At 51.3% G+C, this 26,381-nt stretch overlaps 9 protein-coding genes across 9 annotated transcripts; 4 read left to right on the forward strand and 5 right to left on the reverse strand.

Annotated features, from left to right (window-relative positions):
• Positions 1-536: 536 nt before the first annotated feature.
• On the reverse strand, positions 537-1,105 carry AA0111_g10042 (hypothetical protein; the record flags this gene model as incomplete). Its single annotated transcript, XM_028643748.1, has 2 exons — positions 537-694; positions 817-1,105. 2 exons carry the CDS (start codon positions 1,103-1,105, stop codon positions 537-539), a joined length of 447 nt encoding a protein of 148 aa, XP_028502372.1.
• Positions 1,106-2,518: 1,413 nt separating this feature from the next.
• AA0111_g10043 (hypothetical protein) lies at positions 2,519-6,145 on the reverse strand (the record flags this gene model as incomplete). The annotated part of the gene is made up of 1 exon (XM_028643749.1): positions 2,519-6,145. The coding sequence occupies one exon, from the start codon at positions 6,143-6,145 to the stop codon at positions 2,519-2,521; it is 3,627 nt and encodes a 1,208-aa protein (XP_028502405.1).
• Positions 6,146-7,302: 1,157 nt separating this feature from the next.
• On the reverse strand, positions 7,303-9,416 carry AA0111_g10044 (hypothetical protein; the record flags this gene model as incomplete). Its single annotated transcript, XM_028643750.1, has 2 exons — positions 7,303-9,151; positions 9,373-9,416. 2 exons carry the CDS (start codon positions 9,414-9,416, stop codon positions 7,303-7,305), a joined length of 1,893 nt encoding a protein of 630 aa, XP_028502370.1.
• Positions 9,417-10,211: 795 nt separating this feature from the next.
• On the forward strand, positions 10,212-12,576 carry AA0111_g10045 (hypothetical protein; the record flags this gene model as incomplete). Its single annotated transcript, XM_028643751.1, has 5 exons — positions 10,212-10,232; positions 10,346-10,444; positions 10,495-10,559; positions 10,607-11,000; positions 11,059-12,576. 5 exons carry the CDS (start codon positions 10,212-10,214, stop codon positions 12,574-12,576), a joined length of 2,097 nt encoding a protein of 698 aa, XP_028502371.1.
• Positions 12,577-12,608: 32 nt separating this feature from the next.
• Positions 12,609-17,461, reverse strand: AA0111_g10046 (hypothetical protein; the record flags this gene model as incomplete). Its single annotated transcript, XM_028643752.1, has 7 exons — positions 12,609-12,969; positions 13,018-13,385; positions 13,469-14,245; positions 14,383-15,803; positions 15,854-16,253; positions 16,346-16,385; positions 16,440-17,461. The coding sequence occupies 7 exons, from the start codon at positions 17,459-17,461 to the stop codon at positions 12,609-12,611; spliced, it is 4,389 nt and encodes a 1,462-aa protein (XP_028502369.1).
• A 1,238-nt stretch (positions 17,462-18,699) lies between these two features.
• Positions 18,700-19,560, forward strand: AA0111_g10047 (hypothetical protein; the record flags this gene model as incomplete). The annotated part of the gene is made up of 1 exon (XM_028643753.1): positions 18,700-19,560. The coding sequence occupies one exon, from the start codon at positions 18,700-18,702 to the stop codon at positions 19,558-19,560; it is 861 nt and encodes a 286-aa protein (XP_028502410.1).
• Positions 19,561-21,665: 2,105 nt separating this feature from the next.
• AA0111_g10048 (hypothetical protein) lies at positions 21,666-22,430 on the forward strand (the record flags this gene model as incomplete). Its single annotated transcript, XM_028643754.1, has 1 exon — positions 21,666-22,430. One exon carries the CDS (start codon positions 21,666-21,668, stop codon positions 22,428-22,430), a length of 765 nt encoding a protein of 254 aa, XP_028502368.1.
• A 193-nt stretch (positions 22,431-22,623) lies between these two features.
• AA0111_g10049 (hypothetical protein) lies at positions 22,624-23,776 on the forward strand (the record flags this gene model as incomplete). The annotated part of the gene is made up of 2 exons (XM_028643755.1): positions 22,624-23,329; positions 23,412-23,776. The coding sequence occupies 2 exons, from the start codon at positions 22,624-22,626 to the stop codon at positions 23,774-23,776; spliced, it is 1,071 nt and encodes a 356-aa protein (XP_028502404.1).
• A 1,024-nt stretch (positions 23,777-24,800) lies between these two features.
• On the reverse strand, positions 24,801-26,368 carry AA0111_g10050 (Intermediate cleaving peptidase 55; the record flags this gene model as incomplete). The annotated part of the gene is made up of 2 exons (XM_028643757.1): positions 24,801-26,104; positions 26,155-26,368. The coding sequence occupies 2 exons, from the start codon at positions 26,366-26,368 to the stop codon at positions 24,801-24,803; spliced, it is 1,518 nt and encodes a 505-aa protein (XP_028502437.1).
• Between the last annotated feature and the right edge of the window lie 13 nt (positions 26,369-26,381).

Below are 26,381 nucleotides of genomic sequence, written 5' to 3' on the forward strand. Positions count from 1 at the left end.
CAGATGCGCGGCAGCTATGCGTTGCGCATAGTCGATACTCTCATTCTCAGCATCTATCCAGCACTGCTTTCAACAACCATGAAATATTCAACCCAAGCCACCGAGTCGTCACTAGAAAAGAACCTCGACCGAGATTGATACAATCATCTTTCGACAACTGCGCTAACCTACAATAGAAGTTTCAAATATCGCTAAATATTTAAGCTACAACGTCGATTCGCACTACACTCTCTAGCATCGGTCTCTACAATGATTGTCACATCGGTCCTCACGATATCTACATAGATTTCGACGTCAAGCAAGTGAAAAACCTCACGTCTCAAAAAGAGAAAGAGCAACTGCAGATGGGGAACTCAATTCCAAAATCTTGTCAAGTTATTAACTTCCTTCGTCTCTGTCTTTGATGATATTGGCTTCTATGATGGTGCAACTTTTCTCCCCTTTAGATGTACATTCCGACTGTTGGCCCCCGACATAATCTGTCTGGTTCTTTACCTCCCTTCCCGCAAAGCTTTGCAAGTCTCCGATCAAGCCATCTACGCCACACCAGTCGTAGCCTGGAAAGTGATGTTGTGAGCGGATCCACCCTTTCCGCGAATAGGATCGAGCTTAGTAGTAAAGGGCTGCGAGGTACCCATAACAGTAACATTAGTATCGCTGAGCTCCACAGTCTGCGTAAGGGTCAAAGTAGAATCTAATCGCAAGTTCTAGTCAGCAAACCGACAACGACAATAAAAAAACGAGCACGCACACACGCACAACTCGACGCTCAACGACTCGAAAGAAAGGAATTTGGAAGGAGAATGCCACACATACCAGCGGTGTTGTACACGTAGCTAAACGACGCAGGAGTGCAGGTCAGGGTCGTAGGATCGTTTCCCGAGAAAACCTTTCCATCGCTCGTCGTCTGCGAGAGGCAGTCGACGGCAATATTGTCCGCGAGCTCCGCGTTGGCGTACACGCCGTACACGTGCTCCGAGTGTGTTCTGTCGGCTCCGCCGCTCTGCACGTAGGATACGTTCCAGCCGCCGAGGTCGGAGCGCGGGAGTACGGTGGCACTGGCAGAGGCGGCCATGGCGGTCATGGTGGCGATGGTGAAGCGCATGGTGATTGTTTTGTTGTCGAAGTAAGGTGGTTTGTTGGTGTGTGTGGGTGGGTGGGTGGTAGTAACGACTGTGCTTGGCGAATGGAGAGCTTGAGTGATTTTTATTGGAAAGCAGAGAAGTAAGGCCTTATATGTACAAAGACAACACTGTACCTCGTATCCGACGTCAGCGATATCATCAGGATAGACATGGTATCACGCAGGAGGCGTGTTTATTTTAGGAACGGCGTGATATAACCTGCGGCTGGACGTGCACATCGTATTTCTCCCTACCAAACATGAACACGAAGGAGAGGGAGAAATATATAACGGGCCTTTCGTACAAACTTGTCGATCCTTCTTGCACTGTCTCTTCTACGTAGTCTCGTTGAGCGACGCAACCCAGATAAGAACCCCAGAGCTGGGGAGTTGTTCCAACAAGCTACACAATCCTTTGTCTACTGGACCCTTACTCCGGGATTCGTCTATTCCCAACCGTGAGAAGGGGGCAGCGTACATGATCGTGCGGATGATTCCTTGGCACAGAAAGCTTAGACCGACGTCGTACAACGCGGGCATGAAGGGCTAAGGCGTCATAGCGCCGACGACCCATAGATTGCAAAAAGGCCGACTACCGCCTCTAATCAAACTTTGAGGGATGACGCCATCTCAAAGGGAAAAGTGTGGGAGTGAAGCTCGTTGCTAAGTACTGCATGTGCATGTACAATGGGACCGTACGAACATTAAGAAATAATTAAAACGCACCGCTACTCTAGACTGTGGGCAGTAGTAAATGTCGGCTTTCCAGTGTGTATGGGCAAGTGCGTTACTAGTCTTGTAGTTGACGGTGATGTGCACCTATTCGTATCTAGAGTTTTGTTGTTGCGCTACGGATTAAATTACCTAAATTGTCAATTGCGACACACAACTTCGCTACTAGCAATGATCCCCGGATAATCTTGCTGGCGCCCTTCCACACAGACCACAACGGGCGCCTGTTAGTACGTCAACTTGTTCAAAGAGGCGGATGCAACAATCAAGGGTAAGCTAACCTAACGGCTGCACACTAGCAAGACTAGTCGCGTCAAGGGCCGTGGCACAAGTGGAGTTTGATCTCCCGATCTATGTGGCATATTGTATTGATCCGATTAGTCTCCTAGTTCAAAAAACGTACCCTGAACGTCTCGCCTGTTATGCCGAGGCGGTTAAATCTTCTAAGAAATAAGGCAAGGTCATCTTATCAAGTCATGAGAAAGCTAGGTATCCGTAAGATTTAGAGTACAACCACGTGTGCAAGAAAAAGGGCGCTTATTTGTAAGTCTGATCGTCAGAATAATCTGTACAAAATATCCTTCTCCTTCATAGAGACGGCAGTCTTCCTCCCTGCGACCCTACTTGTACGCATCTCCCAGTCCACCACACACACACTCCAACCTAGCTCAAATCGAACCCAGCGCCCGAAAAGACGCTATACAAAAGCTTCTCCTTGAGCGTCTCCTCATCCTCATACATTGGCAACTTCAAAAGATTAACACACGTACTCGTACTCGGCAATCTACTCTGATCTCTCCCCGCATCCCTAATACTAAACCTCGGATTCAGCGTCCCAAACCCCAACAACGGCGCCCTCGGCGTACTCGTCACAAACTTGAGCACAGCCCGTCGTTCATCGTCACTCATTTCAACCATGCACTTCCAGAAGAGTTGGATGGTGGGGTGTTCGAGTCCGTCATCGCCGATTACATAGGTGCCGCCGTAAAGGGTGTTGCGGCGTAGGTCGTCAATGTCGATTTGTGTGCGGGTTCCTGAGATGAGGGTTTGGAGTTCAGACGCGTTGAACATGGAGAGCCACGAGGGTTGGATCATTGTACTTAGACCACGCAGGAAGGCGGCAGTTTGGGCGTACGGTTGGTTTTGCAGGCGGTGACGCGCCATGTAGCTAATGTAGACAAGACGGTTTTGATTAGTGACGGGGGTGTTGGAGCCATCGGCTTTCAGGTCCTTGGTTATGGCTTTGGTCTTCTTGGGTGAGGTTGTGTGGTCAACGACAACCGTGTCGGTGACGGTGAAGTTGAGGGAGAAATCTTCGACGTCGCCGGGGTAGGTTTTGAGCTTGTGCAGGCCTTGGTAGAGTTCTTCGTCTAGGTCACGGAGATCGTTGAGCGTGGGGCGGTAGCCAGATTCGTTGGGGGCGGAGCCCGTGCCGCCTGTTAGAGCCCATTTGCGGAGGAAGAAGGGGGCGAAGTTGACGTCGACCAAGATACCTTCATAAAGACATTTGCCGATGATGCGGCCGAGGAACTCGTAGCGTTGGAGGAGCTCGGTAATTTGTGCGCGGTATTCCTGGGAGCCTTCACGGATGCCGGCTTGGCGGAGGGCTTCTTTGTGTTCTTCGAGGGCGGCGGGATTAGGGTAAAGGAGGTGCTGGTCATTTTCGACAAACATGTCAATGTAGTCTGTTGGCATGAACGCTCGGCTGGTAACGCTGGTTAGAAACTCCTTGGTGACTCCGCCGCCGTCGATACCAGCTTCGGGAGCGCCAAACTGATCCATAAAGGTAATCTGGATCGGCTCCTTCAAGCCTTGGCCCAACTCATAAAACTGCTCAAAAGCATCATCGAACTCGTTCTCTCTCCTGATCCTTGCAGTGTGTTTCTCCAACTGACTTCGTGCGTTTGGCTGCTGCATCGTTCTGAATCGCCAGAATTCTGGATCCGCAGACCCTCTTCGTTTGATCATGTCTAGTTTGACAAACTCGCGGAAGATCTGGACTCGAGTGGTAAAGGGTATAAAGAAGGGCATATTTTGCAAAATTTCGAGACGAGGCGCCACCGCTTGCAAGTACCGTCTGCGTGAAGCCTTGCGCTGCTGCCGTTGTAGCTTCTCCAAGCGTCGTTGTTGTTGCGTTCGACTAGTGCCAATGAGCTGTGGCGTATCATCAAACTCCTCTTCTTCCAGATCATCGAGATCGTCTGCGTCTTCCTCTTGGATCTTATGTCGCGATTCCTCCTCTTCGACTACGGCAGGAATGAATCCAGTCATATCAAACCGCGAAACCATCAACCAGTGGTCTGCAGGCAGGAACTTGCGTCGCGAGTCCCGTTCGTACACCATACGGAGCAATCCAGTGACTAGACCTTTCACGTAATCGATCCTCAAGCCTGCGACACCACCTATCGATGGCTCAGCATGCTCTTTTTGGGCTTGGCTGTCCATTACTTGCGGATTGAAGTAGTTGAGACTTGTACCATTGCTTCTAGTGTCCTCGTCTGAATTTGTAATGTCTACTGCGTTGAAGTAAAGTGTGAAACCCAGGTTCTTGAGGAAGGTTGTTAGATCCTTTACTTCAGTCAGGGGTAAGCCACTGTCGCGGATTTGACCAGAGTATACGTCCTTTTGTCCAGACGTGAAGAACTCCTCATCATCGGTGACTTTAAGCACAAAGGTGTATAGTTCCAAGAACACAAGAATAACCCGCCACTCATCGGTAGTGGTTGCATCGCGGTCGACTTGCTGCTGCGCTGGCTGCCAGAAACCGTGATGTGTCAGTCCCGACGTTCCCGGGCGGTCGGATCCGTTCATGTTCGATGACTTTGGCTTCAAAAGTCCAATAGCTGCCCTGGAGTCCTTGAAGATTGTGCTGAAGACTGATGATCGTTTTGACGCCTCCCAGAAGTACCTGATCGCCGGAAGCTTCTTTGTACTCTTTTCAGATGCTTCCGATGGACCAATGTACAGCCACATCCGTATTTCGTCACCTCGACGGGGGAAGAATCGAAGTAATGCGAGGGCGTAGTTTGCGAGCTGGCGTGCTTCATCAATCTTCTCATCATCCGAAGCTTCGGCTGACTGCGAAGATCCGGCTAGAAGACTACCAATGCCCTCCTGGTGCACCAGCGAGCCGACTTGCTCTTTCAAGAAACCAGACACTGATTCGGAGTCTTGTTCGATGCCATCTTCCGAAAGCTCGGCGATTGGATGACCATCATCAACGATGTTGACTGGTAAAGAGTTCAATAGAACGGAGACTACGGCTACGAAATCTTTGTGGATAGCGTACGCTTCAGGTGTGTCAAAGTTATGAGCGTAGCGGTGAAAGTAGATGAAGTTTCCCAGCAAACGCAGTCGACTTGACGTGCTCTTCAATTCGGCTTTGCTTTGCAGTCCTGCCCTCTTGGAGAGAGTTGCCAATGCGTTGGCGAGTAATTTGTAGTTGATTGAGTCGGCGAGCGAGTCGCGGAACTTGTGTAGGCACGGTGATGTCGAGTCTGATGCTAGTAGCGGGAGAGTCAAGAAATGTATGCCAAAGGCTTCGTAAGCGTCTAGTGTATATCCGGTTACCCGCTTCATTGGCGAGATAGCTGCCCTTGCTATGATTTCGCTCATGTCTGATCCGTCACTTTGCGCTTCAAGTATTGAGGTAAATGTGGACACGACGTGCGCGAGGGCGCGGTAGTAGTTTTGGGCGTTTTGGGACGTTTCGGCGGGTATCTGGTCTGCGAGGAAGTGTAACACAACCACAGAGGGGCTAATCTGTTGCCATTGCACTGTCGAGGTCTTCTGAAGCTGCCGTTCTATAGCGACGAGCAATATCCGCTGCAGCCTCAAATATGCCCACGGCCATGGTCCGCTCGAAGCAATGCCCAGCTTCTTGACTGCTTCCATCTGTCGCGATGCATAGTGTTGTATCCGTCTCAGATCGTCATCACTCCGTGAGGAAGCAAAGCGGAGCAGCCGTTGTAGCTGGGCCAGGGCTTCGTCCTCGGAGCTGTATGCCACGGTATGCGAAGAGCCGCCCGACTCTTCTGCCCGATCCCATGCCCCCCGTAGCTCGTCGGCCATATCTCTCCTGCCTGAGTGACCCCGCCATACCTTCTGTATCCGCTTGGCCGCATTCAGCGTATCTCGTTCCCGCTGTCGTTGCACCCGGTCTTGTTGTGCGCGGTCGAGGGCGGCTTGGGATCCGGCGCCGGAGCCGGGAGGACCGAAGGGGTTTGTCTTCTTTCCGCCGAGGTTCACCTGACGCGCCTTTCGCGTGTTGCCGGTGAAACTTGTGAACATGGTGGCGGGGCCCGTCGAGTGAGGCGATTTCGAGACGACGAATCGGGAAGTGAACAGATGGAGTCCTTGTGAGGGTGTACTCTCGTTGTATCCGAGGTTGGTACTAGTTGGCCAGACTGCGAAGAGAGTATTAGATTAGTCGTGCATGTATCGCGCAATGATTGTGATTGTGAATGTCGACGAGGCCAGCAAAGGCAGCGTTCGACCAGCGCGGGGCGTTATCGTGATCCTTCTAAAAGACAAGTGGTGCCCTTGGAGTCGTAATTCGTGTCTATAAGGGAGAAGCTAAGTGTTCGCCTTCGACCAGCTTCGACGAGTGTCGACCGGTGATGATGATGGAGCAACCAAGTAGTAGTCAGCAACGCCGCGCCCGACACGTCCGTGCACCTGCCGTCATCGCGTCGCGCTTCAACACTCCACCACCATTGTGAACACCGCTTTACCAGACGACGCGAAAACAACCCTCCACTCAGGTACCGTGGACATTTATAGACTTCTGAGCAACGCACATACATTCTCTCCAGTGACAAACACGAGTTTTTCAGCAGCAATATCTGTCATTGTTAGAGCTACATCGACTGATATCCTTCTCAACTTACACCAATGCCAGCTATCCCAGGCTGTGGCACCATTGCCCCCCTCCCAACATCGCCAATCAAAATAAGTCGGTGGTTTGCGCTGAACGTTAGGTTGCAAGCCTGAGTGAGGTTGACATTGTCGGCCTGGCAAGCCTCTACCACGGCAAATTGGAAAGGACTTCCAGATACATTTCGCAGGTAACCAAAGCTGTCGCCCATACTCACAAATACTGGTTGCAGCAAGGCTAGATCGATGCCGGATTGTGGATAATTTGCTACCGCAATCCTCAGCAACGAAGAAGCTTTTATCTCAATACACAAATCCATGAGGCTGAACATGGGGGGCCAAAAACTTTCGCCAAGCCCGTGAACACGAGCGGCTTTCAAGAATAGGCGCTGAGCTCCAAGGCTGAGCTCTTGCATCCAACTGCATCAACACTCATTGGAAGCCTTGTGTATTATGACAACACATGCGCATGCATCAGCAGACAGCGTGGAACCCTTTCAAACTACACAATCACGCGCGCGCGAATAGACAAGGCTGACCCAACAAGGCTACAGTAGTCACCAACTGCATCTTCATCCCCAAAACTCCTTCAGATCCTCAGCCCTCCACTTCGTACTCCACCCTGATTGCTTCTCAATCTTCTCCAGCAGCTGCAAAATCGCCTTCTGCTCACTCTCATGACTCATCCACTGGCCCGCAATCCACAACGGCTGTATCGCATTCGTCCACGCAGCATGATCATCGTTGCTAATCGATATCCCGCAGATTTGGCGCGCGTGCCAGAAGATGGAGTTGGGCTTGGGTGTGACGGTAACGCCTGAAGGCTTGTGTCGGAGCAGCAAGATACACGCCGTATGATGGAGTTGGTTACCCGACATGGCGGCCGGGTTGCTATACAGGATCTTCGGAAAAGAAGATGGGGAGGTCGAGAAGCAAGATATGGGCAGCATTTCGGCGGGGCGGGCGGCGTACCATGCAGAGACGTGAGACCAGAGTCGAGTCCATCGCGCTGTGTATGCTTCATCGGCGTCTGCGCATGTGGGCGGTGTGGCGCCAACCCTCCCAGCTAGATTTGAATGGAAAGACAGTAAATCGAGTATCTGCGCAACAAGATACACCGCTTCGCACGCGTGGACATTGTATCCGCCGTCCGCTCGGAAGCGCTCCACATCACCATCAAGATCCATACCGTCAGCCCAGTGCTCCACCGGTATAAGCGTTTTGGAAGATGCGATAAGCCCACCACAAACATCCATCCTTGCGAAGCACCAAAAGAGCGCTTGATTGACACCGCCTGAGAAGCCATTGATGCCCACAGCTTCCAACAGATGTGCACACCCATCGAGATGTTGGTGCCAGGCTTTTGCCGACGAGCTCAGCATCTCCAGTACACAGAGCACAACACATGATGCTATTACAGGCGTGCTGCGCGTGTGTAGCTGTGGCAACACGAGTTGGATGGCTGTTTGGTACAGAGATAAACTCCTCTCCGTGTGTTTACTATTGTTCTTCCGCTCCATCTGTCGTGCTGATAGCGCAAGTATGGAGTATCGCAAGTGGTCGTGAGACCGCGCTATAACGGGAAGTGTATGTCTGAAATGGCGTTCAGGATCGAATTTATCGATCCAAGGTGCGACTTCATCGAACCAATTTTTCCAAAGTGCGAATTCTTCTTCTGGAGATAACTGGGGGGCTGATGAGGGGTTCGCGGGAGTTTGTTCTTCTTCCACTGCATTGATGCGAGTAGTGGCGATCTCTGTGATGTGGCTCTCGGTGTCTGGGTTGTAGTCCGCATCCACTCCCCATACGTGCTCGATGCGTGTGGGATCAGGCGTGGCTTGTCGAGTCGGCACATTGGATCTTACTTCTTGAATAAGGTGGCTTCGAAAAGTAGAATGCGCATCGAGATATGCTGAGCCTGGCAGGAATACGCTATCGTCTAGATACGTAGTGGCGACAGGACTGTGCCAGATGGACTCGAGATCTCCTGGAGTGGGCAAAGGAACATAATCAGTAGACCGGAGACTAGTAAGATTAGGCTCTGCAGCCGGGAAAGTCGGATTGTGCTGCCAGTTGAAATGTTCCTGATACGGTGTACCCTGGTCGTGCACCGTAGACGGCGACACGTCGTTGGGAGCAGTTGCTTGCTGACCATCAGACTGATCCGACACATCGAGGTCGTCTCCTGGGTCATAGTGCTGGTAGTCGCGTATAACCTCTGCGGTTACGTCTTTGATCCTAAAACGCGCGGGTGGTCGTCCCGGCGGTCGATGCAGCGATGATGGTTCGACGCCTAGAGCGTTTTCAGCCCGGAAGGTGAGGCGAGAGGCCCATTCACATTTTTCGCTCCTGCTGCTGCAGCGGCCGCAGGCGGGTTTTGCTTCGTCGCATTTGCGTCTTTTTGCTTTGCAGTTGATGCATCTGGAGATGGCGTTAGTCTTGTTATCAGTTTTGGCATGTCGAGGGTGGGATTAACCCGTGTCGTGTTCTTGCCCTTTTTGTACCTCGTCTGAGCAGGCTGCTTTCATCTGTCATTTGATGCACCAGAGAAAGAGGCAAGTCAATAGATAGGTAGAGATCCAGGATTGCTGGTCTTGATTGAATGGTGTAGATCAGGTGTCGGATGTTTTCATGGCACGGACCGAGCTGCCACTGTCGGAAGATACACTATGTGGAGACCCCACATTTACATGCATAGCGCGTTGAATCAGGGTAGCTAGGGTCTTTATATATCCAAAACAACGATGTTTGTCAAGATAGTCTGTTTTGATCAATGCCGTAGATGACCATTGCCATGTCTTGTTGACATTGACGCCGGCTCGCTTCGGAAGGCGAGACATAACACGTAATTGACGGCCATGCTTCCGTGCCGAATCCGTGGCAGTCCCTTGCGCACCACCACCATAGCATCTCTGCAACGTCAAACGCTCGTTCAAATATACTGGGGGACAAGGTATCGCTTCGCACATCTCTCCACCGGTTCTTCCGTCGACGCAGGTACCCAGTAGTTCGCAAATAAGGTTCTTCGCAGGGATTTCGTAGACATTGACCTTGCCCTGTGCCACGTCGTTCCTGTTGTCTTTGTGTAGTATTGCGATTGCATTTCCATATCTTTATTCGTGTTTCGCAAGCTGACTTCAAACAAAATGGAATGTGTAGGTCGAGCTGCGCTCCATCATTAGAAATGCCCCTCAACTAGTCGCGAGAGTGTGAAGTTCCGGACCTGCGCCACTGGAGGAATTAATCAAGCTTCGCGAAAGGCGGGGAGGGTTGGGGTCAATCCATCGCTAACCGAACACGAACCATGATAGCCCTGGGGATCCTTCTCGGTGTACATTTACCCCGGAATAAGGTGCTCCACGGGCATGGGGTCATCTGCTGATCCAATCCTACATGCTGTCTCGCCATCAGGTACAAATGCCTCTGCGAGTACGCCGTAGCTCTCACTGCACCCACACCATAGAAAGGGTCTACAGCAAAGATGCACTCCCACAGCGTACGAGTATGCTGCGCCCTACTGCTGGTAGGCGCGGTCTACGGGAATATTGATAGGTTGATACACCACCCGTCCTGCAGATACATTTCTAATTTAGCAGGCATTCCGTGGTCTCACAGTTCAATATCGTGCGATCCGACCTCATTGACAATGAGACAACACCTCTCCAGGTTGGCAATGGCAACTTTGCCTTCAATGTCGACACCACAGGGATGCAGGTACATTTGTTTGGCTACCGCTACTACCACTTGATTGACTTGCAAGGCAGACATACTTGCCGTTCAACACGCTATCCAGCTGGGCCTGGCATAACGACTCGCTCCCTGCGAATGGGTATGAACTTCAAAGCCGTGCCATCGAACACTAACCAATGCATACAGGGAGTTACCTTCAGACTACAAGGGCGTTGTGCGCGAGACATATGGGCGTGAAGTCTACTACGACATCCCAGACCCCAAGCTCAAGCAAGCAACTCAGTGGCTAATTAGCAACCCAAACCGACTGAACCTGGGTCGTATTGGCCTCCGCTATCAAGGAGATAGACTCAACGAGTCTCTCATCACTGAATCCAGACAAGAACTAGAGTTGTGGGATGGCACCATCACATCAAGTTTCAAGGTCAACGGCAAAGATGTAAAGGTGGTTACACAAGGCGACTTTGAGTCTGATGCTGTGGCTTTTGTCATTGAGTCAAAACTTATTCAAAGTGGCGATTTGCATGTGGAAATGGACTTCCCGTATCCGCCGATACACAGTACCAAGTACAAATACGAGGTATGTGTCGATCTATCCCCTTTGCGGGAGTTCGGCTATATACTAACAATGTTTGTAGGTCTTTGCGGGCGTATACGACTTCCCTCTTAATCACAGCACTATACTGGTGGAGGATGGAACTGATCGCACATCGGCGCATATCCAGCATGACTTGCAAGAAGTGCGGTACTTTGCTAATCTGCGATGGCCAAAAGGATCACCTCTTAAGTTGACCCGCAATGAGCCCCCAAATTCAACATCCATCAAAGCACACCGCTATACCCTGGATACAGTGGCCGCGAGCTCTTCGATCTCTTTCACTGCCCATTTCTCACCTGACCAACAGGTGCCCAGCCTACCTCAAAAGGTCTTAGAAAAGAATGTAAAAGGCTGGAATAAGTATTGGAAAGAAGGGGGCTTTGTTGACCTCACCGCATCTTCCAATCCGAACGCAACTGAGCTCCAGCGCCGCATTATCAAGTCACAGTACCATGTGCGTGTCAATAGCGCGGCCAAAGGTCAATCGCCGCAAGAAAGCGGGCTAATGAACAATGGCTGGTATGGAAAGTTCCACATGGAGATGTTAATCTGGCACAACGCGCACTGGGCCACATGGGGTCGTCAGAAGTACTTTGACAACATCTTCCCCGAGCTATACAAGACACTTCTTCCCTCATCCCTGGCTCGTGCAAAATACATGGGATGGGAGGGTGCGCGATGGCCAAAGATGACAGAGCTTGAGACCGGTGTCAGCTCACCGGGCGATGTCAATGCTCAGCTTATATGGCAGCAACCTCACCCGTTCTATCTCGCGAATCTTGCATACGAGGCGAATCCGACACGAGAGACACTTCAGAAGTGGGACAAAGTGCTGACAGCTACTGCGGACTACATGGCATCCTACCCCGGCCTCAACGCAACTACTGGCAAATACGACCTTGGCCCGCCGACCTACGGCGTGACCGAGAACACACCACCAAATTCTACACGCAACCTGGCATACGAGATTGCGTATTGGCGCTACGGATTGGATGCCGCCGCGGAGTGGAAACGCAAACTGCACCAGCCTGTGCCTGAGAAATGGACTCGCGTTGCCACGAAACTAGCTCTCCCACCTCAAATCGACGGCTTGTATACCGTTTACGACGGACTCAACAGCTCTTGGTGGGAAGATCCAAAGCTCAATGGCGATCCTCGCAGTCTCATCATGATGCAAGGTATCCTCCCCGACACGCCTGCCGTAGACCCCGAAGTTGCCCTTCGTACCGCCGATAAAGTCTGGAAAGTATGGACTGATGACAAGATCCGTGGCTGGGGACGTCCTGTTCTCGCCATCAATAGTGCGCGGATAGGTAATCCTGAGCGTGCGATTTACCATCTTACCGCGTATGACTATTGGAAGTTTGACGACGCAGGTTTCGCAATCCGCGGTGGAGATGGAGGTACTCCACCACCGTTCATGCCAGGTAATGCAGGATTCCTGTATGCGATCGCGTATTGCGCAGCGGGTTGGCAAGGATCGGAAGGTGATGCGCCAGGCTTTCCGAAAGATGGAAGTTGGAATGTAAAGCACGAAGGGTTGATGAAAGCGTTGTAGACTGGTAACATTGGATGCTGAGACGTTGAAACTCATGTTACGAGGGCGGATCGGCTCGCGGAGGCCAAAGTGTTCAGCTCAATGCTGTTAGTCGCGACATTGCTCCGACTGCGTAGAGCCCGAGATGGCCTGGCGAATGAAAATAGATTCCCCCATTCTCTTTCATCTGGTAAAGGTGCTATTGGCAAGCCAGTCTTCATGTGCCGCTCTTTCACTTCGTGAATTGTCTGCACGACAAGATCGTACAATTTGTCCCCGCGATAAGCTAACAAGAGCGCAACAAGAACAATAATAGCAGTGAATGGAATGGCTATAACCCAGAAGAAAGCTTGCGTTCTATCGATGTTTCGAATATCAGATGTGTTCATCCCAAAAAGGCTGCTTACGAAAGAGCTAGAACCTGTTAGCCTGGGTAAGCATGATATGATGGAGGACACTAACAGCGGTAGGAAGATGGTGGTGATTATAGTGAACATCAAGATAGCTTTGCCATGGTCCTCCTCTAAGATCTCCACGCTCTGTTTCAGTTGCTCACGGAGATATTGCGTGCGTTTCTTGAGGGCTTCGAGCTCCACCGCCTTGCTTTGCAGCGATTTGAGGCTTTCGCTAATACACTCTGACTCAGGCAAAAACAGACTAATGCGATCGGATGTAGGGAGCTTGAAGGTTTTGGGGTCCAGAATCTGAAGGAAATTATCGAATGCTTTCGTTTGCCAGGAGTTTACAAGCTGAACTACAGTGAGCTCTTCTTGGAGTTTGTGAATCGTTCTGAGTAGACGTTTGCGGGGGAATTGGTAGATCTGGTATTCCTGAAGGGTCGTTGTTAGCCATATCCAGATGCATGATTGCTGCAAGCAGTGAAATTTGGAGTCCTTCAGCGTGATGCGCTTACCAATTTCGAAGTATACTCCTGGTACAATTGATTGACATCCATCTTTACGTCGGTCAAAAGATGCCTCCTCGCAATATTTTGGAGAACAATCGAGACCAAAAACTCCGGTCCTGCATTGCCGATGCTGACCGTACTTCCCTCGCCCCCAGCAAGAACTACTGCTTTCTCAGCCCGAGTCATAGAAGCTTGCGCGGATTCTCCCAGCTTCCCTAGTTCCTCGAGAGCACTTTGCACTGCAGGGCTTTCTAGGTCGTCAATTGCTTTCCCTGGTGTATGTTTCCATATGCTTGCTTCGTTTCTGATAGCAACGACGGACGTCGTCGCTTGCATGAGGAAGAGCACAGTTTCTTCAAAGCAGTCAAGTAGACCATCCGGTAGTTGATATCGGCGACGGTCGGTCTGCTTCCCTTCGGCGACACCTAAATGTAGTTTTTCTCCTCGTGTGACCAACGTTTCAAAATACTGTATACAAATCTGCAGCAGCCACAGGTGTTGCTTGCTGGCTCGTTCATTACGAAGATCGTTTTCGGTACGCACAAAATAACGGCGTGCTGTTTGATGATGTCTCGACGAGCTGTCCCGAAAATGGACCTTGTTGAGATGAGTCAGAGCCTCTTGATGCGATTTGTATGTGTGTCCGTCTTTACACTCAAGACAAGAACTAATTGGAACCATTGGCTTTTTGATATTCCGGTCTCGTAAGAAGCTGGTCTGAAGTGGGCGTATGATGTAGAGCGGCCTCGGATGCTCCTCTTCCTTGAACAGTAGCGTCGCACTCTATTTGTGATGTTAGTATACATGATTCGTACATGGAGGCCAAAGTTGTTTTTCCACATTAGAACCACGCCTTAGTGATAGATGGAGATTAGTCATCCACCCATTTTCGAGAATAAAATATTGGAGAATGAACATACGTTATTGAGAAGCGCCATTGAACCCCAGAGCTTGTAGCAAACCGAGTGTGCGTAATCACACGGAACATATAGCCCAACAAAACGTTTCAAGCATGCAAACAGCTCATCGATTGCAGCGCGAACCATGTTCTTCTGTGCGCTAAGGACAGGATCCTCCGGCGGACGATTCTCTAACATGGTTCCGAAAGAAGTCAAGACCTGTAACGTAGCCATCCATGGTGCTGGTCGGCTCGGCGTTCGTTGGTGACCGGGAGCAACAGAGCTACTAGTCATAGGAGATCTCTGCGGCGTTGAAGCTTGCAAAGAATACACTAGGTCAGAGATCGTGAGTTCTCTACATAAATCATAAGAGTGTTCGTTCCTCTGAAGCAGACTCTGTTCGATCTCTCGCATCATCCCGTGAAGATATTCAGCCGCAACACGCTCCGTGTTTTCTTTCTGATCTAGTTCCGCATCGACCAAGACCCAGGTCAAGAATGGCTTGACATTGTCAACACCTGATCCGGAAGTCGAATCTGACAACGGCAACCTTTCCGAAGTTTCTAGCTTAACTACTTCTCTTTGATCTCGAAGTGCTTTCTTCGCTATTCTGATCGCGTTTCTAGTATTGGAGTCTGAGATTCCCCGAAAAAGGGTCATCGCGTCCATAACTACTTCTCCAAGACTCTCAAGCTCTTTCTGAACAGACGATTCCACAAACCCAAGTGCCTTTAGCATAGCGTCGCGATATTCGAGATTTGACGAAAAAACTGAATCCTGAGATTCTATGTCACACATACCGTGCAGTACCTCGGCACGAAACATGCCATCCTGCAACCGTGACAGGACACTAGATTGACGCCTTTGCTCTCCAGGTGGAGCGCGATCCCATAGAGTGAGAACGTACGTGATGTACGTGTTAAACCTTTCCAGGTACTCAATGGTCATATGTGGGCTTTTCAATGTGTCTAATACCGCAAGAATAGACGCTTCTGCTTCGGCGGCTTCCTCTTCAGTAAGCGACGAACTCTGGAGTCGCTTTTCATGGGTCTCATCATTGGGTACAGCGATTTGGAGACTTCCGAAACTGACTTGCGTGCGAGGACTTCCTGCAGCTGATGGGTGGTCTTCGGAAATGGTCGACTCTTTTACCGTGGGACCTAAGGTCGGGTTGAGAATCGAATGACTTGGGAATTGTTGTACTGTGTCATCTCTTGTTCCAACCGAAAGTGGTGTTTCCACGTCACCCAGAGGAGAGTCGAAGGCACCCGTCATGCTCGAAACATCAGACTCATCGTCGTCAATCAGGTAGTCTTCAACGCGTATCGGGACCTCGCCTTGATGACTAGTGACAGGTGGGAAGTACTTCTTATGATGCGAAATTGTTATTGATTCGTCTATCAGGTTATCGAGCTTAAGCTCAGAACACGAGATCACCGTATCTATCGTAGTCAGATCGTAGTAAAAGATGATTTGTCACATGCGTGCTTACCGGAGTTAAGAATAACGACCCAACATTGGGGAACGTAGAGTACTTGATCTAACGCTTGAGGTGAATCACTGCAAAAGCTCGGAGTCTCCTCACGTAATGCAGTCGATTCGTAAGGGTAGAGAGTTTGCAGTATGCTTCTGGTAGGGTACTCATCCTCATGTGACTTAACGGTCTGCTGGCGCGCTCCTACCGAAAGATATGGAAAGCACATAAAGATAGCAGAGGATTGCGTAGTGTCAGTGGTGCCAGAAGACATTCCATCGTAACGTAATACTGTACCCGGTTCGATGCAGTACCCATCGAATTGCTGTTTTTGATGTTTGGTTCGGATTTGTTCAAAGAGTCTCAGCATCGTGAAACGTGTTTTACTACTGATATCTGGAGCATTCAAGCAGGCGTTCTGTTTTGGCAGTCAGCTGCTTTGTCGCTTCCAGCGTCGTTTCTCGCGCTAGTCCTTTGTATGAGGTAATATAAGATTTTGGCTCAACAAACCTCAAAGTCGGTAAGGTTCAGGCGATGCGTTTGCATGTGACTGGGATACCGAGTTAGTGCTAGTCCTTGATGGAGTAAACTTCCAGTCTCTTACAGCCATTGCATCTGATGATCTTGGTTTTCTTTGCCGGAAGATGGCCCTTCTTCGCAGTATAGCTCCATTGAGAATGAGCCATCCCTTCTCCTCAGCCTCTTTGCACTGACAGCTCTCTTAACATCCATCCTCAAGTTGTCGACATCACTCATGTGGTTCGGCCACTTCATCTGTGATGGGATCGAAAATTGCGAGTAAAAGGTAGCATGGTTGCTTTGGACTGTGACCGCGATGATCAATCCCTCTAACTCGTGATGCTTTGCGCGCCTGCTAGTCCGTCCATCAGCAAGGTCGAGCTGTGAAGCTTTTCGCGAAAGAGACTCCGTGACTATCATATCGTTTGCCGATCTGTGCATGTCTTCGACCGTTGTATGCGACGCTTGTGTTCCTTCAGCATGATCAGTATCAATGGATTTGAGGCTAGGATCCCGACTGGGGCGTTGCAAACGATCTGTCTGTAGTGGATTGACCAGCGTTGTCATGGGCATTGAATCAGGAGATATCGTTAAGCCTTCAGATTCCTGTATCCCGAATGGAAGATCTAAAGACATCCTGTCAATGCCCTTGGGGTAGAGAGAGAATCTATGGGGTTCAATATGACTGGCAAGAGGCTCGCTGTGTATGGCATTGTAGTGGAGTGGGTACAGCGGATTGGTCATGTGCTCTTGAGCTGCTCCAGCAAGGTTTGAGACTCGTGGGTCTCTGTAGAGAACCATTTCGTGATGTGCTGGCGTGACACTGGCAGCGCGCCCCCTGCTATAAGACGGAGGCGTAGGATCTTCATACAAGAAGTGCGAGGAAGAATCACCCGACTGCTCCTCCACCATTGGTCGAGGTATGTTGGAGTGATCAAGGATCGCTGTATCTTCGCCTTTGATTGAGTCTACTTTGTTGATTATGTGGTGGGCGGGGCCAGAGGGCGGCGATGAAAACTTCCGTCGTATCTTCGTCTTCTCCTTGGATTTACCCTTCTTCGTCGGTTCTGATGTTATCTTGCTCGACTTCTGCGGCTTTTCGCCCATTGTTGCGATTTCGGGAGAAAACATCACACTCCTACTTCTGGACTTCGACGTTTCTCCGTGATGGGTATTTTGCTGCGACAGACCATCTTGAATCGTCGGATTAGCATCCTTGTATGGTTCAGGCGAAGCATAAAATTGCGGGTAGGCCGACGGGTAGATTAATGGATAAGTGGGCGAATGTGGCCAAAAAGGCTGCGCATACGGCTGGTATAACCCAGACGAATATGGGTAGGAGTAACTCGGTGTTGTCATACTGCTCTTCGCAGCCTCGCTCCGCCGCGCTCGATGGTCAGACGCCGGATCGACCGAAGGTGTTGCGCCTGGGGTATTTCGACTTTTGATTGATCTCTTCGTAGGAAGATGGGTGGTCCGACCTGCCGATCGACCTTTCCAAACGACTTCATCCTCCGAAGAATCGACCTTGTTTTCTGTATGAGGCCTCACGGCTGATGACGGTGCTCTGATCTCTGCTTGAGCGTCACCATCATCAGCGCCGATTCGGCCGACGTTGTCATCTGAGTCGCTGAGCATCGCTGTACTGTCGCGTTTCCTCCAGTCTTCAAATCATAAGCTCAAAACACGTAACGCAACGACGCATCGTCCATCGCAAAGTCAAACGATTGTAAGACGACCCCGCTCAGCGCAGAAGTTAGATACGATAATGAACGCATGTTGGGCGGCCTGCAGCACCAATAGGGTACCGTACGGCGTACACTGATTGATCCTACATGCGTTGTGCGTATGGTGGCCAATTACGCGATATTGGCAAAATGCGCGAAGCCCGCATGCACAGCTGATGCGATAGGAATGGCGATGGCCATGAAACGAGACTGTTTTGCTGCAAGCGAGGATAGCTGCTGCAGCCGGCTGGTGTGAAGCGGCTTGATCCGCCCCACCATTGTTCCCTGTCGAACCACGCGCCCTCATCCTTCTGTACCCACAACAAAGAAGACTCCGAAGTCTCGAGAGCTCCACTCTCTTTTTGTCGCTATCGACAACATGGCAAAGAAGCAGCAAGTGATGCACAGGTCTAGCACAATGACGGCTGAAGCTAAGTACCCCCTCCGCAATCGCCGTAGATCTCTTCCGTTTCGGCCAAATGCGATGACTCCACGTGCGTGCACTATCTTTTCACATATCAGCACGAAAGATCTCGCATGACTATACTTTGGTATTAAAGCGCGTCGTTATTCCCATACTCAAGCTAGTTACCACCGCACCGGGTAGACCACTTCACCATGGCTCCATTACAGCAATGTCTGGACCATCTAATCCTCTTCGTCCCTGCCAACCCGACCACGCAACTACCCGAAGTACCACCGTTTTTCTCAGACAACTTCACACTTACTCCTGGAGGCTTCCACGCCGATGGCGCCACATCGAACGTCTTGATACTTCTCGCGGATGGATGCTACATCGAGCTCATCTCCTTTATCAATCCGTCCCTCGCACGCGACCATTGGTGGGGTCCAGACGCCGACTTCGTAGGGTGGAAAGACTGGTGCCTGACAAATTCTCTTACACCCGAAAAGAACCGCACATGGATGACAGAGAGTTATTCAGAGCCGATCAAAGGCGGAAGGAAAAGAGCTGATGGTGTTGATGTAGCGTGGGCCGTCACCTTTCCTAAAGGAGAGAAGGGAGGTCAGGGTATCAGAAGCAAGGTGCCGTTCTTCTGCCACGATGTCACGCCGCGTAATGTTCGTGTGCCGCTGGATAAGGCGAGGACCGCACATCCGTGTGGCGCGCTGGGGGTCAGACAATTCAGCATCATTGTGCGGGATCAGGCTATGCTCGACGAGACAAAGACTGTGTACGAAAGCATCATCGGTTATGCTGGGAGAGAAGACTACGGGGAAATCAGCTTCTTGCTTGGACGCGTGCAGCAAGTTGAGAAGCTCGAGGGTGGCGCGGAAATTGTGCTACGCTTGCCCAAGAACGAGGAAGAGCGGAAGCGCATCGCAGAACAGGGGTTCTGGTATGGAGATGTCGTTCTCGTGACAGTTGCGAAGGCTGGAAAGATGGGAGGTACCCGGGAGAGACTGGATGGTGGAGAAGGAGAGAGTGACGTTGGCGGGATTTGGCTGGAGTATGTCTGAGCGAGGGGAAGAAGCCAATGAGCATATTCATACGAAAATCACGATCATTCCTAGGCCGAATGGTTTTGTGCCAAAACCGATTTCACATATCGAAAAGATGCCTTTCTCCCAAAAATTCCATCCCATTCGTTGCTCTTTCGTGGCCACGCTAGTGAGACCCTATATCAACGCAACACAAACAACACTCACCTCGCAATTGCGACATCGCATATTCGATGGCCAAAAGAACAAGACAGGTAGGCCATTCTCGTACGAAACGCTAGTAAAGCAGCAACCAATGTCGCATCTTTGCAACACACACGTGCACACGGACACCTCACCCGCATGATCTTCGACAGGATTGCCGTGAGATACCCTTGACCCAGCCTTCAGCTCGTTGCCTTTGCTCGAAACCCGTGCTGAGTTCCTCTGAGATCACGTGTTGAGTTTATCCATTAGCTTCCTTCTTTCCTTTTCGCTCTTCCTTCACCACATCGGGAGAGGGTTGATCCTATTCCTTGCACGATACGGGCGTCTAACCTTGCCGGCGACGCGCACCTACGTGTTTCTAGTCCCGACTGCACAACCGTGCCGCTTCTTCGCCGCTCGAGAGTGACAGTCGTCCCTTATTCCCTTTTGAGTCTGTGGTATCTGCTTCCTAGGAAAAGAGCCTCAACGATGCCTCAACGATGCCTTGTAATGCGACATCTATTGCAATGTTCCACCGTTTCACAGAGGTAGGTATGGTGTTAAGATGGTGAGCGTTTTCGCTGACGTCCCCGTCTCGCTCAGTCTAGAGTGGGAACAGTAAATCTAAACGGCACGAAGACGGCGTGCTTAGGCGAGCTCTAGGGGAGACCACCAAGAAACCTCGGCAAAGTACGGTGAAGGTTATCTCGAATCGAGCTACGTACTTGAGCTGGAAATGACTAGTGCTGACCAATCACCAGCGCGTGGAACTGCAGTGCTAACGTCACGAGCAGGATGTGCCGAACCGGATCGAAATCTCTCAATGGCAGGGCTGAATCCCATGTCGACTTGGACGGGCACCGATGGAACATCATCGCATTGGTAAGGCGAAGCCCCTAGTGGCGCATTGTGCGACTCCAGATGCGATGCGGCAGAACGGCAGAGGGGGGACAACGGCAGAGGGGCCCGATGACTAGTGCGTGCGGATCTTGGAGTTTGCAGGTCGATGAAGCTCCTTGATAACCACAGCGAGAGGCCATGATTGGCATGTACACTGCGACAAGTTGTAGCGCAACGTTGTCTTGCCCCCTGTAATAGCGGCGCAAGGTTGAGACTTAGGGCAAAGGCGCGGACAAGCTCAGCACTGGCTGTACGGCCTTCTGCACCGAGACCAATCACCTCAACTGTCCTCCCGCCAAGCCGCAGTGTCCGTCCCCAATCCCTCATCTCTCATGACGCAGATATTTGCATAAACACGATTCGAGATGCGTTGAAATGATTCTTGTTTCCTTACCACGCAGCGTGAGTTTCCGCGAGCGGCCCGATGCAAGACGACAGGCGAACTGGTCCCCCGACTGCTGGTCCCTATGGGTCGCAGTTCAAGGTTGCCATTCCACGCTTGCCAGCCCGACGCGCCCCGCCACCCACAACTCCCAAGTCTCGACATAGAGATAGAGTACAACGAGCATGTCGAAATTGCCACAAAAGGAGTGGGTTTTCATCACCCATGCCCAAGTTACGCGCGCCTGATCACTGTCTGACACTCGTACGCTAGAGATCAAATGTAGTGGCGGCCTTCCCCGTTGCAACTATTGCGAAAAGACAGGCAAGACATGTCTTTACGAACGCCCCCGGAAAGATCGTCTAGCAACGTCAGTCTTCCTGTCTTGCTGCACAGTTCCAGGTTTGACCTTTTTGCAGTGCGAAAGATCGCAACCAGGCCCTCGTATCTGTCTTGAAAGACCTCAGTCTGCGCGTTAGCGACGAGGACAGGCGCAGAATCGAAGATGCCCTCCAGGACGTAAGTATACACCTACTGGCAATGAATCGCAAGTGTAATTAATACCGCTAAGTCAGATGACGACATCGAGTCTCCTGTTTCCATATCCTCTTCTTCACGAACATCCGTTGCTCACCAGTACCAACAACACTCGCGCATGCACCCTTTCGCTTCGCCGTCTAGCCACGTGCCAATCGCAGCAGAGACATCGCCCACGTCTGACCAATCACCACTCCCACGACTGGACGACATTGTACCCGAAGAATCTGCCGATGAAGAAGGAGGCGAACAGCCTGATGTAGTTGAAGCAGGTTTCCTGGGTCAGATATCCGAAGTGCAATGGCTGCAGAGCCTCCGAAATAGAGTGCAGGCTGTCGAGACCGTCTTCGTTGGTCCAGGTGACAACGCCACGCAGCTCTCTCAGCCACCTTCGCCAACTTTCGATGCATCCCCCGCGTCTATTCCCGCAACTCAGCTTCAACAACCAATCTCTCTTACCAACTACTATCTTGACGACGAAGGTATCAAGCTCACAAACTGCGGGAATCCTTTTGAACTACCACCAGAACAAACTGCAGCGCTTCTGTTTCAATGTTATACCCAGACCGTCCAGAGTTCCTTTCCCATCCTTCCAGTAACGATCGAACACCAACTGCATCAGTACTACACTTTGGTCCGCAACGGCCAGGCGATACACTGCCCGGAGAAATGGTTTGCGCTCGTGAACCTCGTCTTCGCCATAGGCGCCAAGTTCTCCCACCTCATCCAGGCCGACTGGCGAGCCGACGAGTTGGACCACGTCATCTACCTTTCGCGCGCGTTTCAGTTGCTTAGTATAAATGACACCATTGTCGTCTTGTCAATCCCAGATCTCCTTACCACGCAGGCAAGTTCTGTTGCGCTAAATTCCCCATCTGACTGACGCTGAACGCTTGCAGGCTGCGGGTCTCTTTGCTGTGTACTACATGACTGTCGGCCATGTCAATCGGTATGTATTACAATATGTTTGGGATTGAGCGCACTTTTGCTTTGTTCCGCCAAGGAACGGTTTCTAATCAATATACGCCGTATGCTGACGAGTGGTTGGCAGGGCCTGGGTAATGGTAGGCATAGCGATGCGAGCAGCCTTTTCGCTCGGACTGCACGTCCAACACGACGAACAGACCGTCTCGGCTGCCCAAAGGCAAAGCATGATATGCACCTGGTGGAGCCTACATTCCCTGGAAAGCCTGCTTAGTTCGATTACGGGTCGGCCGAGTATCATACCCAATGAAGACATTACGACGCCTCTCCCCGGCGTCCTTGCTTCGAACCAACAACAAACACAACAACGCGCCGCCACCGGCACAGTCAATTTCGATTTTCTAGACGCCGATACAAACTTGAACCTGCTGACGCAGCAAATCATCTCCAACCTATACACGCAGCGTAGATCGGCGCCGTCTTGGGACTACCTGCAGCAAGCGACCGTCTCGCTCGTCGGCGACCTCGACAAGTGGGCAGTCGACCACCTCCCCGAGCTCCATTCTCAGGAATGGAACAATCCCGTTAACAGGCAGCAGCAGCAGCAGCAGCAGCAGCAGCGCGATGGATTCTTGCTTAAGCTTCAGTACTACCGATTGAAGATACTGTCTACTCGTCCCTCACTCCGTCGCGTCGAACGGTGTTCTGAAGCAGGGACCGACGATTTCAATTCGCTCGATCAGTCAGTGGCGGATATGTGTGTACGAGCGGCACAGGACGTTGCCTCGCTACTAGCATCGGAGTCTCACATCAAGAGTCTGTATGAGAAAGGGCCGTGGTGGACAATCGTCCATAACAGTAAGTTCGAAATCACCTGTGTCTTTCCACACACACACACACACTTTACTAAGCGCCTTGTTTTCTTACTTGTTCACAATAGTCATGCAAGCACTCGCCGTCCTCATGATCGCCATATCCTGCCCCGACCACTTCCGCAACGCAGCCGCCGCCTCGATCCAAGCCGTCCGCCAACTCGTCTCGTTACTCCGCGCCATGTGCGACACGAATGCGCTCGCGGCGCGCGCCTACCAATTCATCTACTCGATCGTCAAGACGAGCGAGCCGTTTGTTTGGGCCGAGATAGCGGATGCGTTTCCCGATGAGGTCATCATGGTGCTCCGGCCGCCTGCTGAAGGCAAAGTCGATCCAAAGTATTTGCCGTGGCCCGATAACGATCAGCCGACTGAGAAGCTGTTCAGGTATGAGTTGGATGGGTGGGGGAATTACCATTTCCATGCGTTGTGAAAAGTTGCGCGACACGGAGGTTTTAGGGCGATATAATAACGACGACAACGATAACGCACGATATCCACACATAGCTGGTGAAAGGAAAGGAGGGGAGAGGGGAGGGGAGGGGATGCTGCCGGTTTCTTTTCACCACCGCTATCAGCTACGATGTTCAGATATTGACAGTGATGCTTAATTGTGCCTTTGGTTCCAATTTCAGGAACCGCAGCAACAAAGATGGATAAGAGCTAAACAACCCATACAACGGCGACAACCAGGACTAGTAACCGAAATCGAACGCGCCATTTACGAAATAAGGACATTAGACGAGAAGGCAACCAAACATTGAACATGGAACAGGGAAAGAAGAAGAAGGAGAAAGAAAGAAAGAAAGAATCTCCCGAATATAGAGCAGCGGAAGCACCTCTTTTCCCATCCGCTCACTCAGCAAATAAAAAAAGACGACGTTGGCCAGATTCGAACTGACGCTCCCGAAGGAACAAGATTTCTAGTCTTGCGCGATAACCACTCCGCCACAACGCCTCCGGTTGTTGTTATCGAGTAACTTGTACTTTGATGAAAAGTCGTCGAATCGTTGCATATATATCTCAAGATCGCGGTCTCAACATGCAGGAAGGAGGAAAAGAAGAAGAAGGAGAAGAAGAATCAGAAGGAGAAGAATCAGAAGAAGAAGAATGTTTGCATGTATTATTATGAACATTCGCTTTTTGTGTGCTGGCTGGCACACCAATCGTATCGAGTAAAAACCCAAGAGCTCGGTTAATGTAGACATGGGGGGAGTTACGCAAGTAAACCAAAAAATGGTAATGGTATGGGAGGAGAAGGGGGAGGAGAAGGAGTATTCAAGTAAGTAATAAGGAAGATACGAGCGGAACAGAGAAAGAACAAACAAGAAACATGACCATGTCATAGTTTAGTAGTAGCTCAGAACGAGGAAACTGCAGGATCCACTTTTTGTGTGGTTCAGCTCTCTCTCTCTCTCTCCCTCTTTACTTGTCTATCGCCTCAACTCGCCCCCTCTTCACTTCAACGCCTCAATATCAACAACCTCCTTCACCGCCTCCGTCGTAAGCACAAACGGACTCTCCTCATCCACACAAACACTATCCTCAATCCGCATGCCCATTCCCCTCGCCCACTTGGGCCAGCGCTCATCATCGGGCACGTAGATGCCCGGCTCAACCGTAACACACATGCCCTTTTCGAATTTCCTGCTGCGACTCAGACCAGGACTGTCGTGTACATCCAGCCCTACATAATGACCAACGTGGTGGGGGAAGAGAGTTTGTATAGCGTCTGTAGTGCTCGTCATATCAAAGCCTAGATCTTTGAGCCCGCTAGCGAGCGAGTTGGAAGCTGTGTGGTGTAGTTTGTCCAAAGTAAAGTGCGAGTCTGTGCGGCAGAGGGAGATGCACGAACGTTGGACGGCAAGCAGCAGACTGTAGAGATCGCGTTGGGCTGGCGAGAATTTGCCTGAGACAGGCCATGTACGCGTTATGTCTGTAACGTAGCCACCATACTGCGCTCCCGCGTCGACGAGAACGAGTTCATTGGGGTTCAGGCGCATGTCGTTGGAGACGTAGTGTATGGTGTTTGCGTTGATGCCGCCCGCAACGACGGGGACATAGGCCGGGCCATCGCAATCATCCTGCTTGAACCAGTAGTCTAGGAAGGAATCCAAGTCTTTTTCCCGGGTAAACGACTGCCGCATCGCATCTGTAATGGCGCGGCCAGAGTGCTGACCCGCGTGCCTCATGTTCTTGATCTCGGCTTCTGATTTGATCAGACGGAGCTCGTTGACGAGGGGCCGGAGGGGCCGAATAGAAGCGGGCGCATCGCGGAACACGGTGTAGATGCCGCCCGTACGCGAGGGTTCTGCACCGGAGAGGTAGCGCGATAACAGGTTCTTTGAGACGCGGGACTGGGGCAGGTCGGTGTAGATTGCCTGGACGCGGTTTACAATGTCGGGGAGGAGGCGCGGGAGGTCGTCGATGCTGCCGCTGACGTCGGCATTGAAGACATCGGTTGCGGCGTCGACGCCAGAGCGAGGGCCTTCCCAGGCTTCGACGCGCGCGTCCTTGGGCCGCACGTAGAGGTGGAAGGTGAAATCCTCGCCCTCGTGTTTCTCGATAATGGCCAGCGCATCTTGTTCCTTGAAGCCGGTCAGATAGAGGAAATCGGGGTCCTGGTGGAATTTGTAGAAGACGGCGCCGGAAGCGTATTTCAGGTCGTTTGCAGCGAATATGGCGGCCGAGTTTGGGGGGATTTCTTTGGCGAGGGCGCAGCGGCGGTGGTGGTACTCGAGGGCGGTGATGCCGGGCGTCACTGTTGGGGCGTGTTAGTAGCGGGCAAGAGTTTCCCCGGGTGGTCATCACCTTCCCCAGCCTTGAGTAGGTGTGGATGCGTTTCGTGCAGCGGTTGGCCAAATCGGAGTTCAGACGCTGGCACGGCAGAATACGTCGTCGCATTCCTCGTTGTATTCCACGTCGTGTTCCATTGTGTCCTTGAATTCCACAGTCGTCCCTCCAACCTAACCCTAGATAACCCTGACCGCGTCGTGGGCCGGAGCAGTCTCAGGCCAACAGTCATGGTGTTTACCGGA

The sequence above is a fragment of the Alternaria arborescens genome (assembly GCF_004154835.1).
Source record: "Alternaria arborescens strain FERA 675 chromosome Unknown contig_31, whole genome shotgun sequence".
Classification (NCBI taxonomy): domain Eukaryota; kingdom Fungi; phylum Ascomycota; class Dothideomycetes; order Pleosporales; family Pleosporaceae; genus Alternaria; species Alternaria arborescens.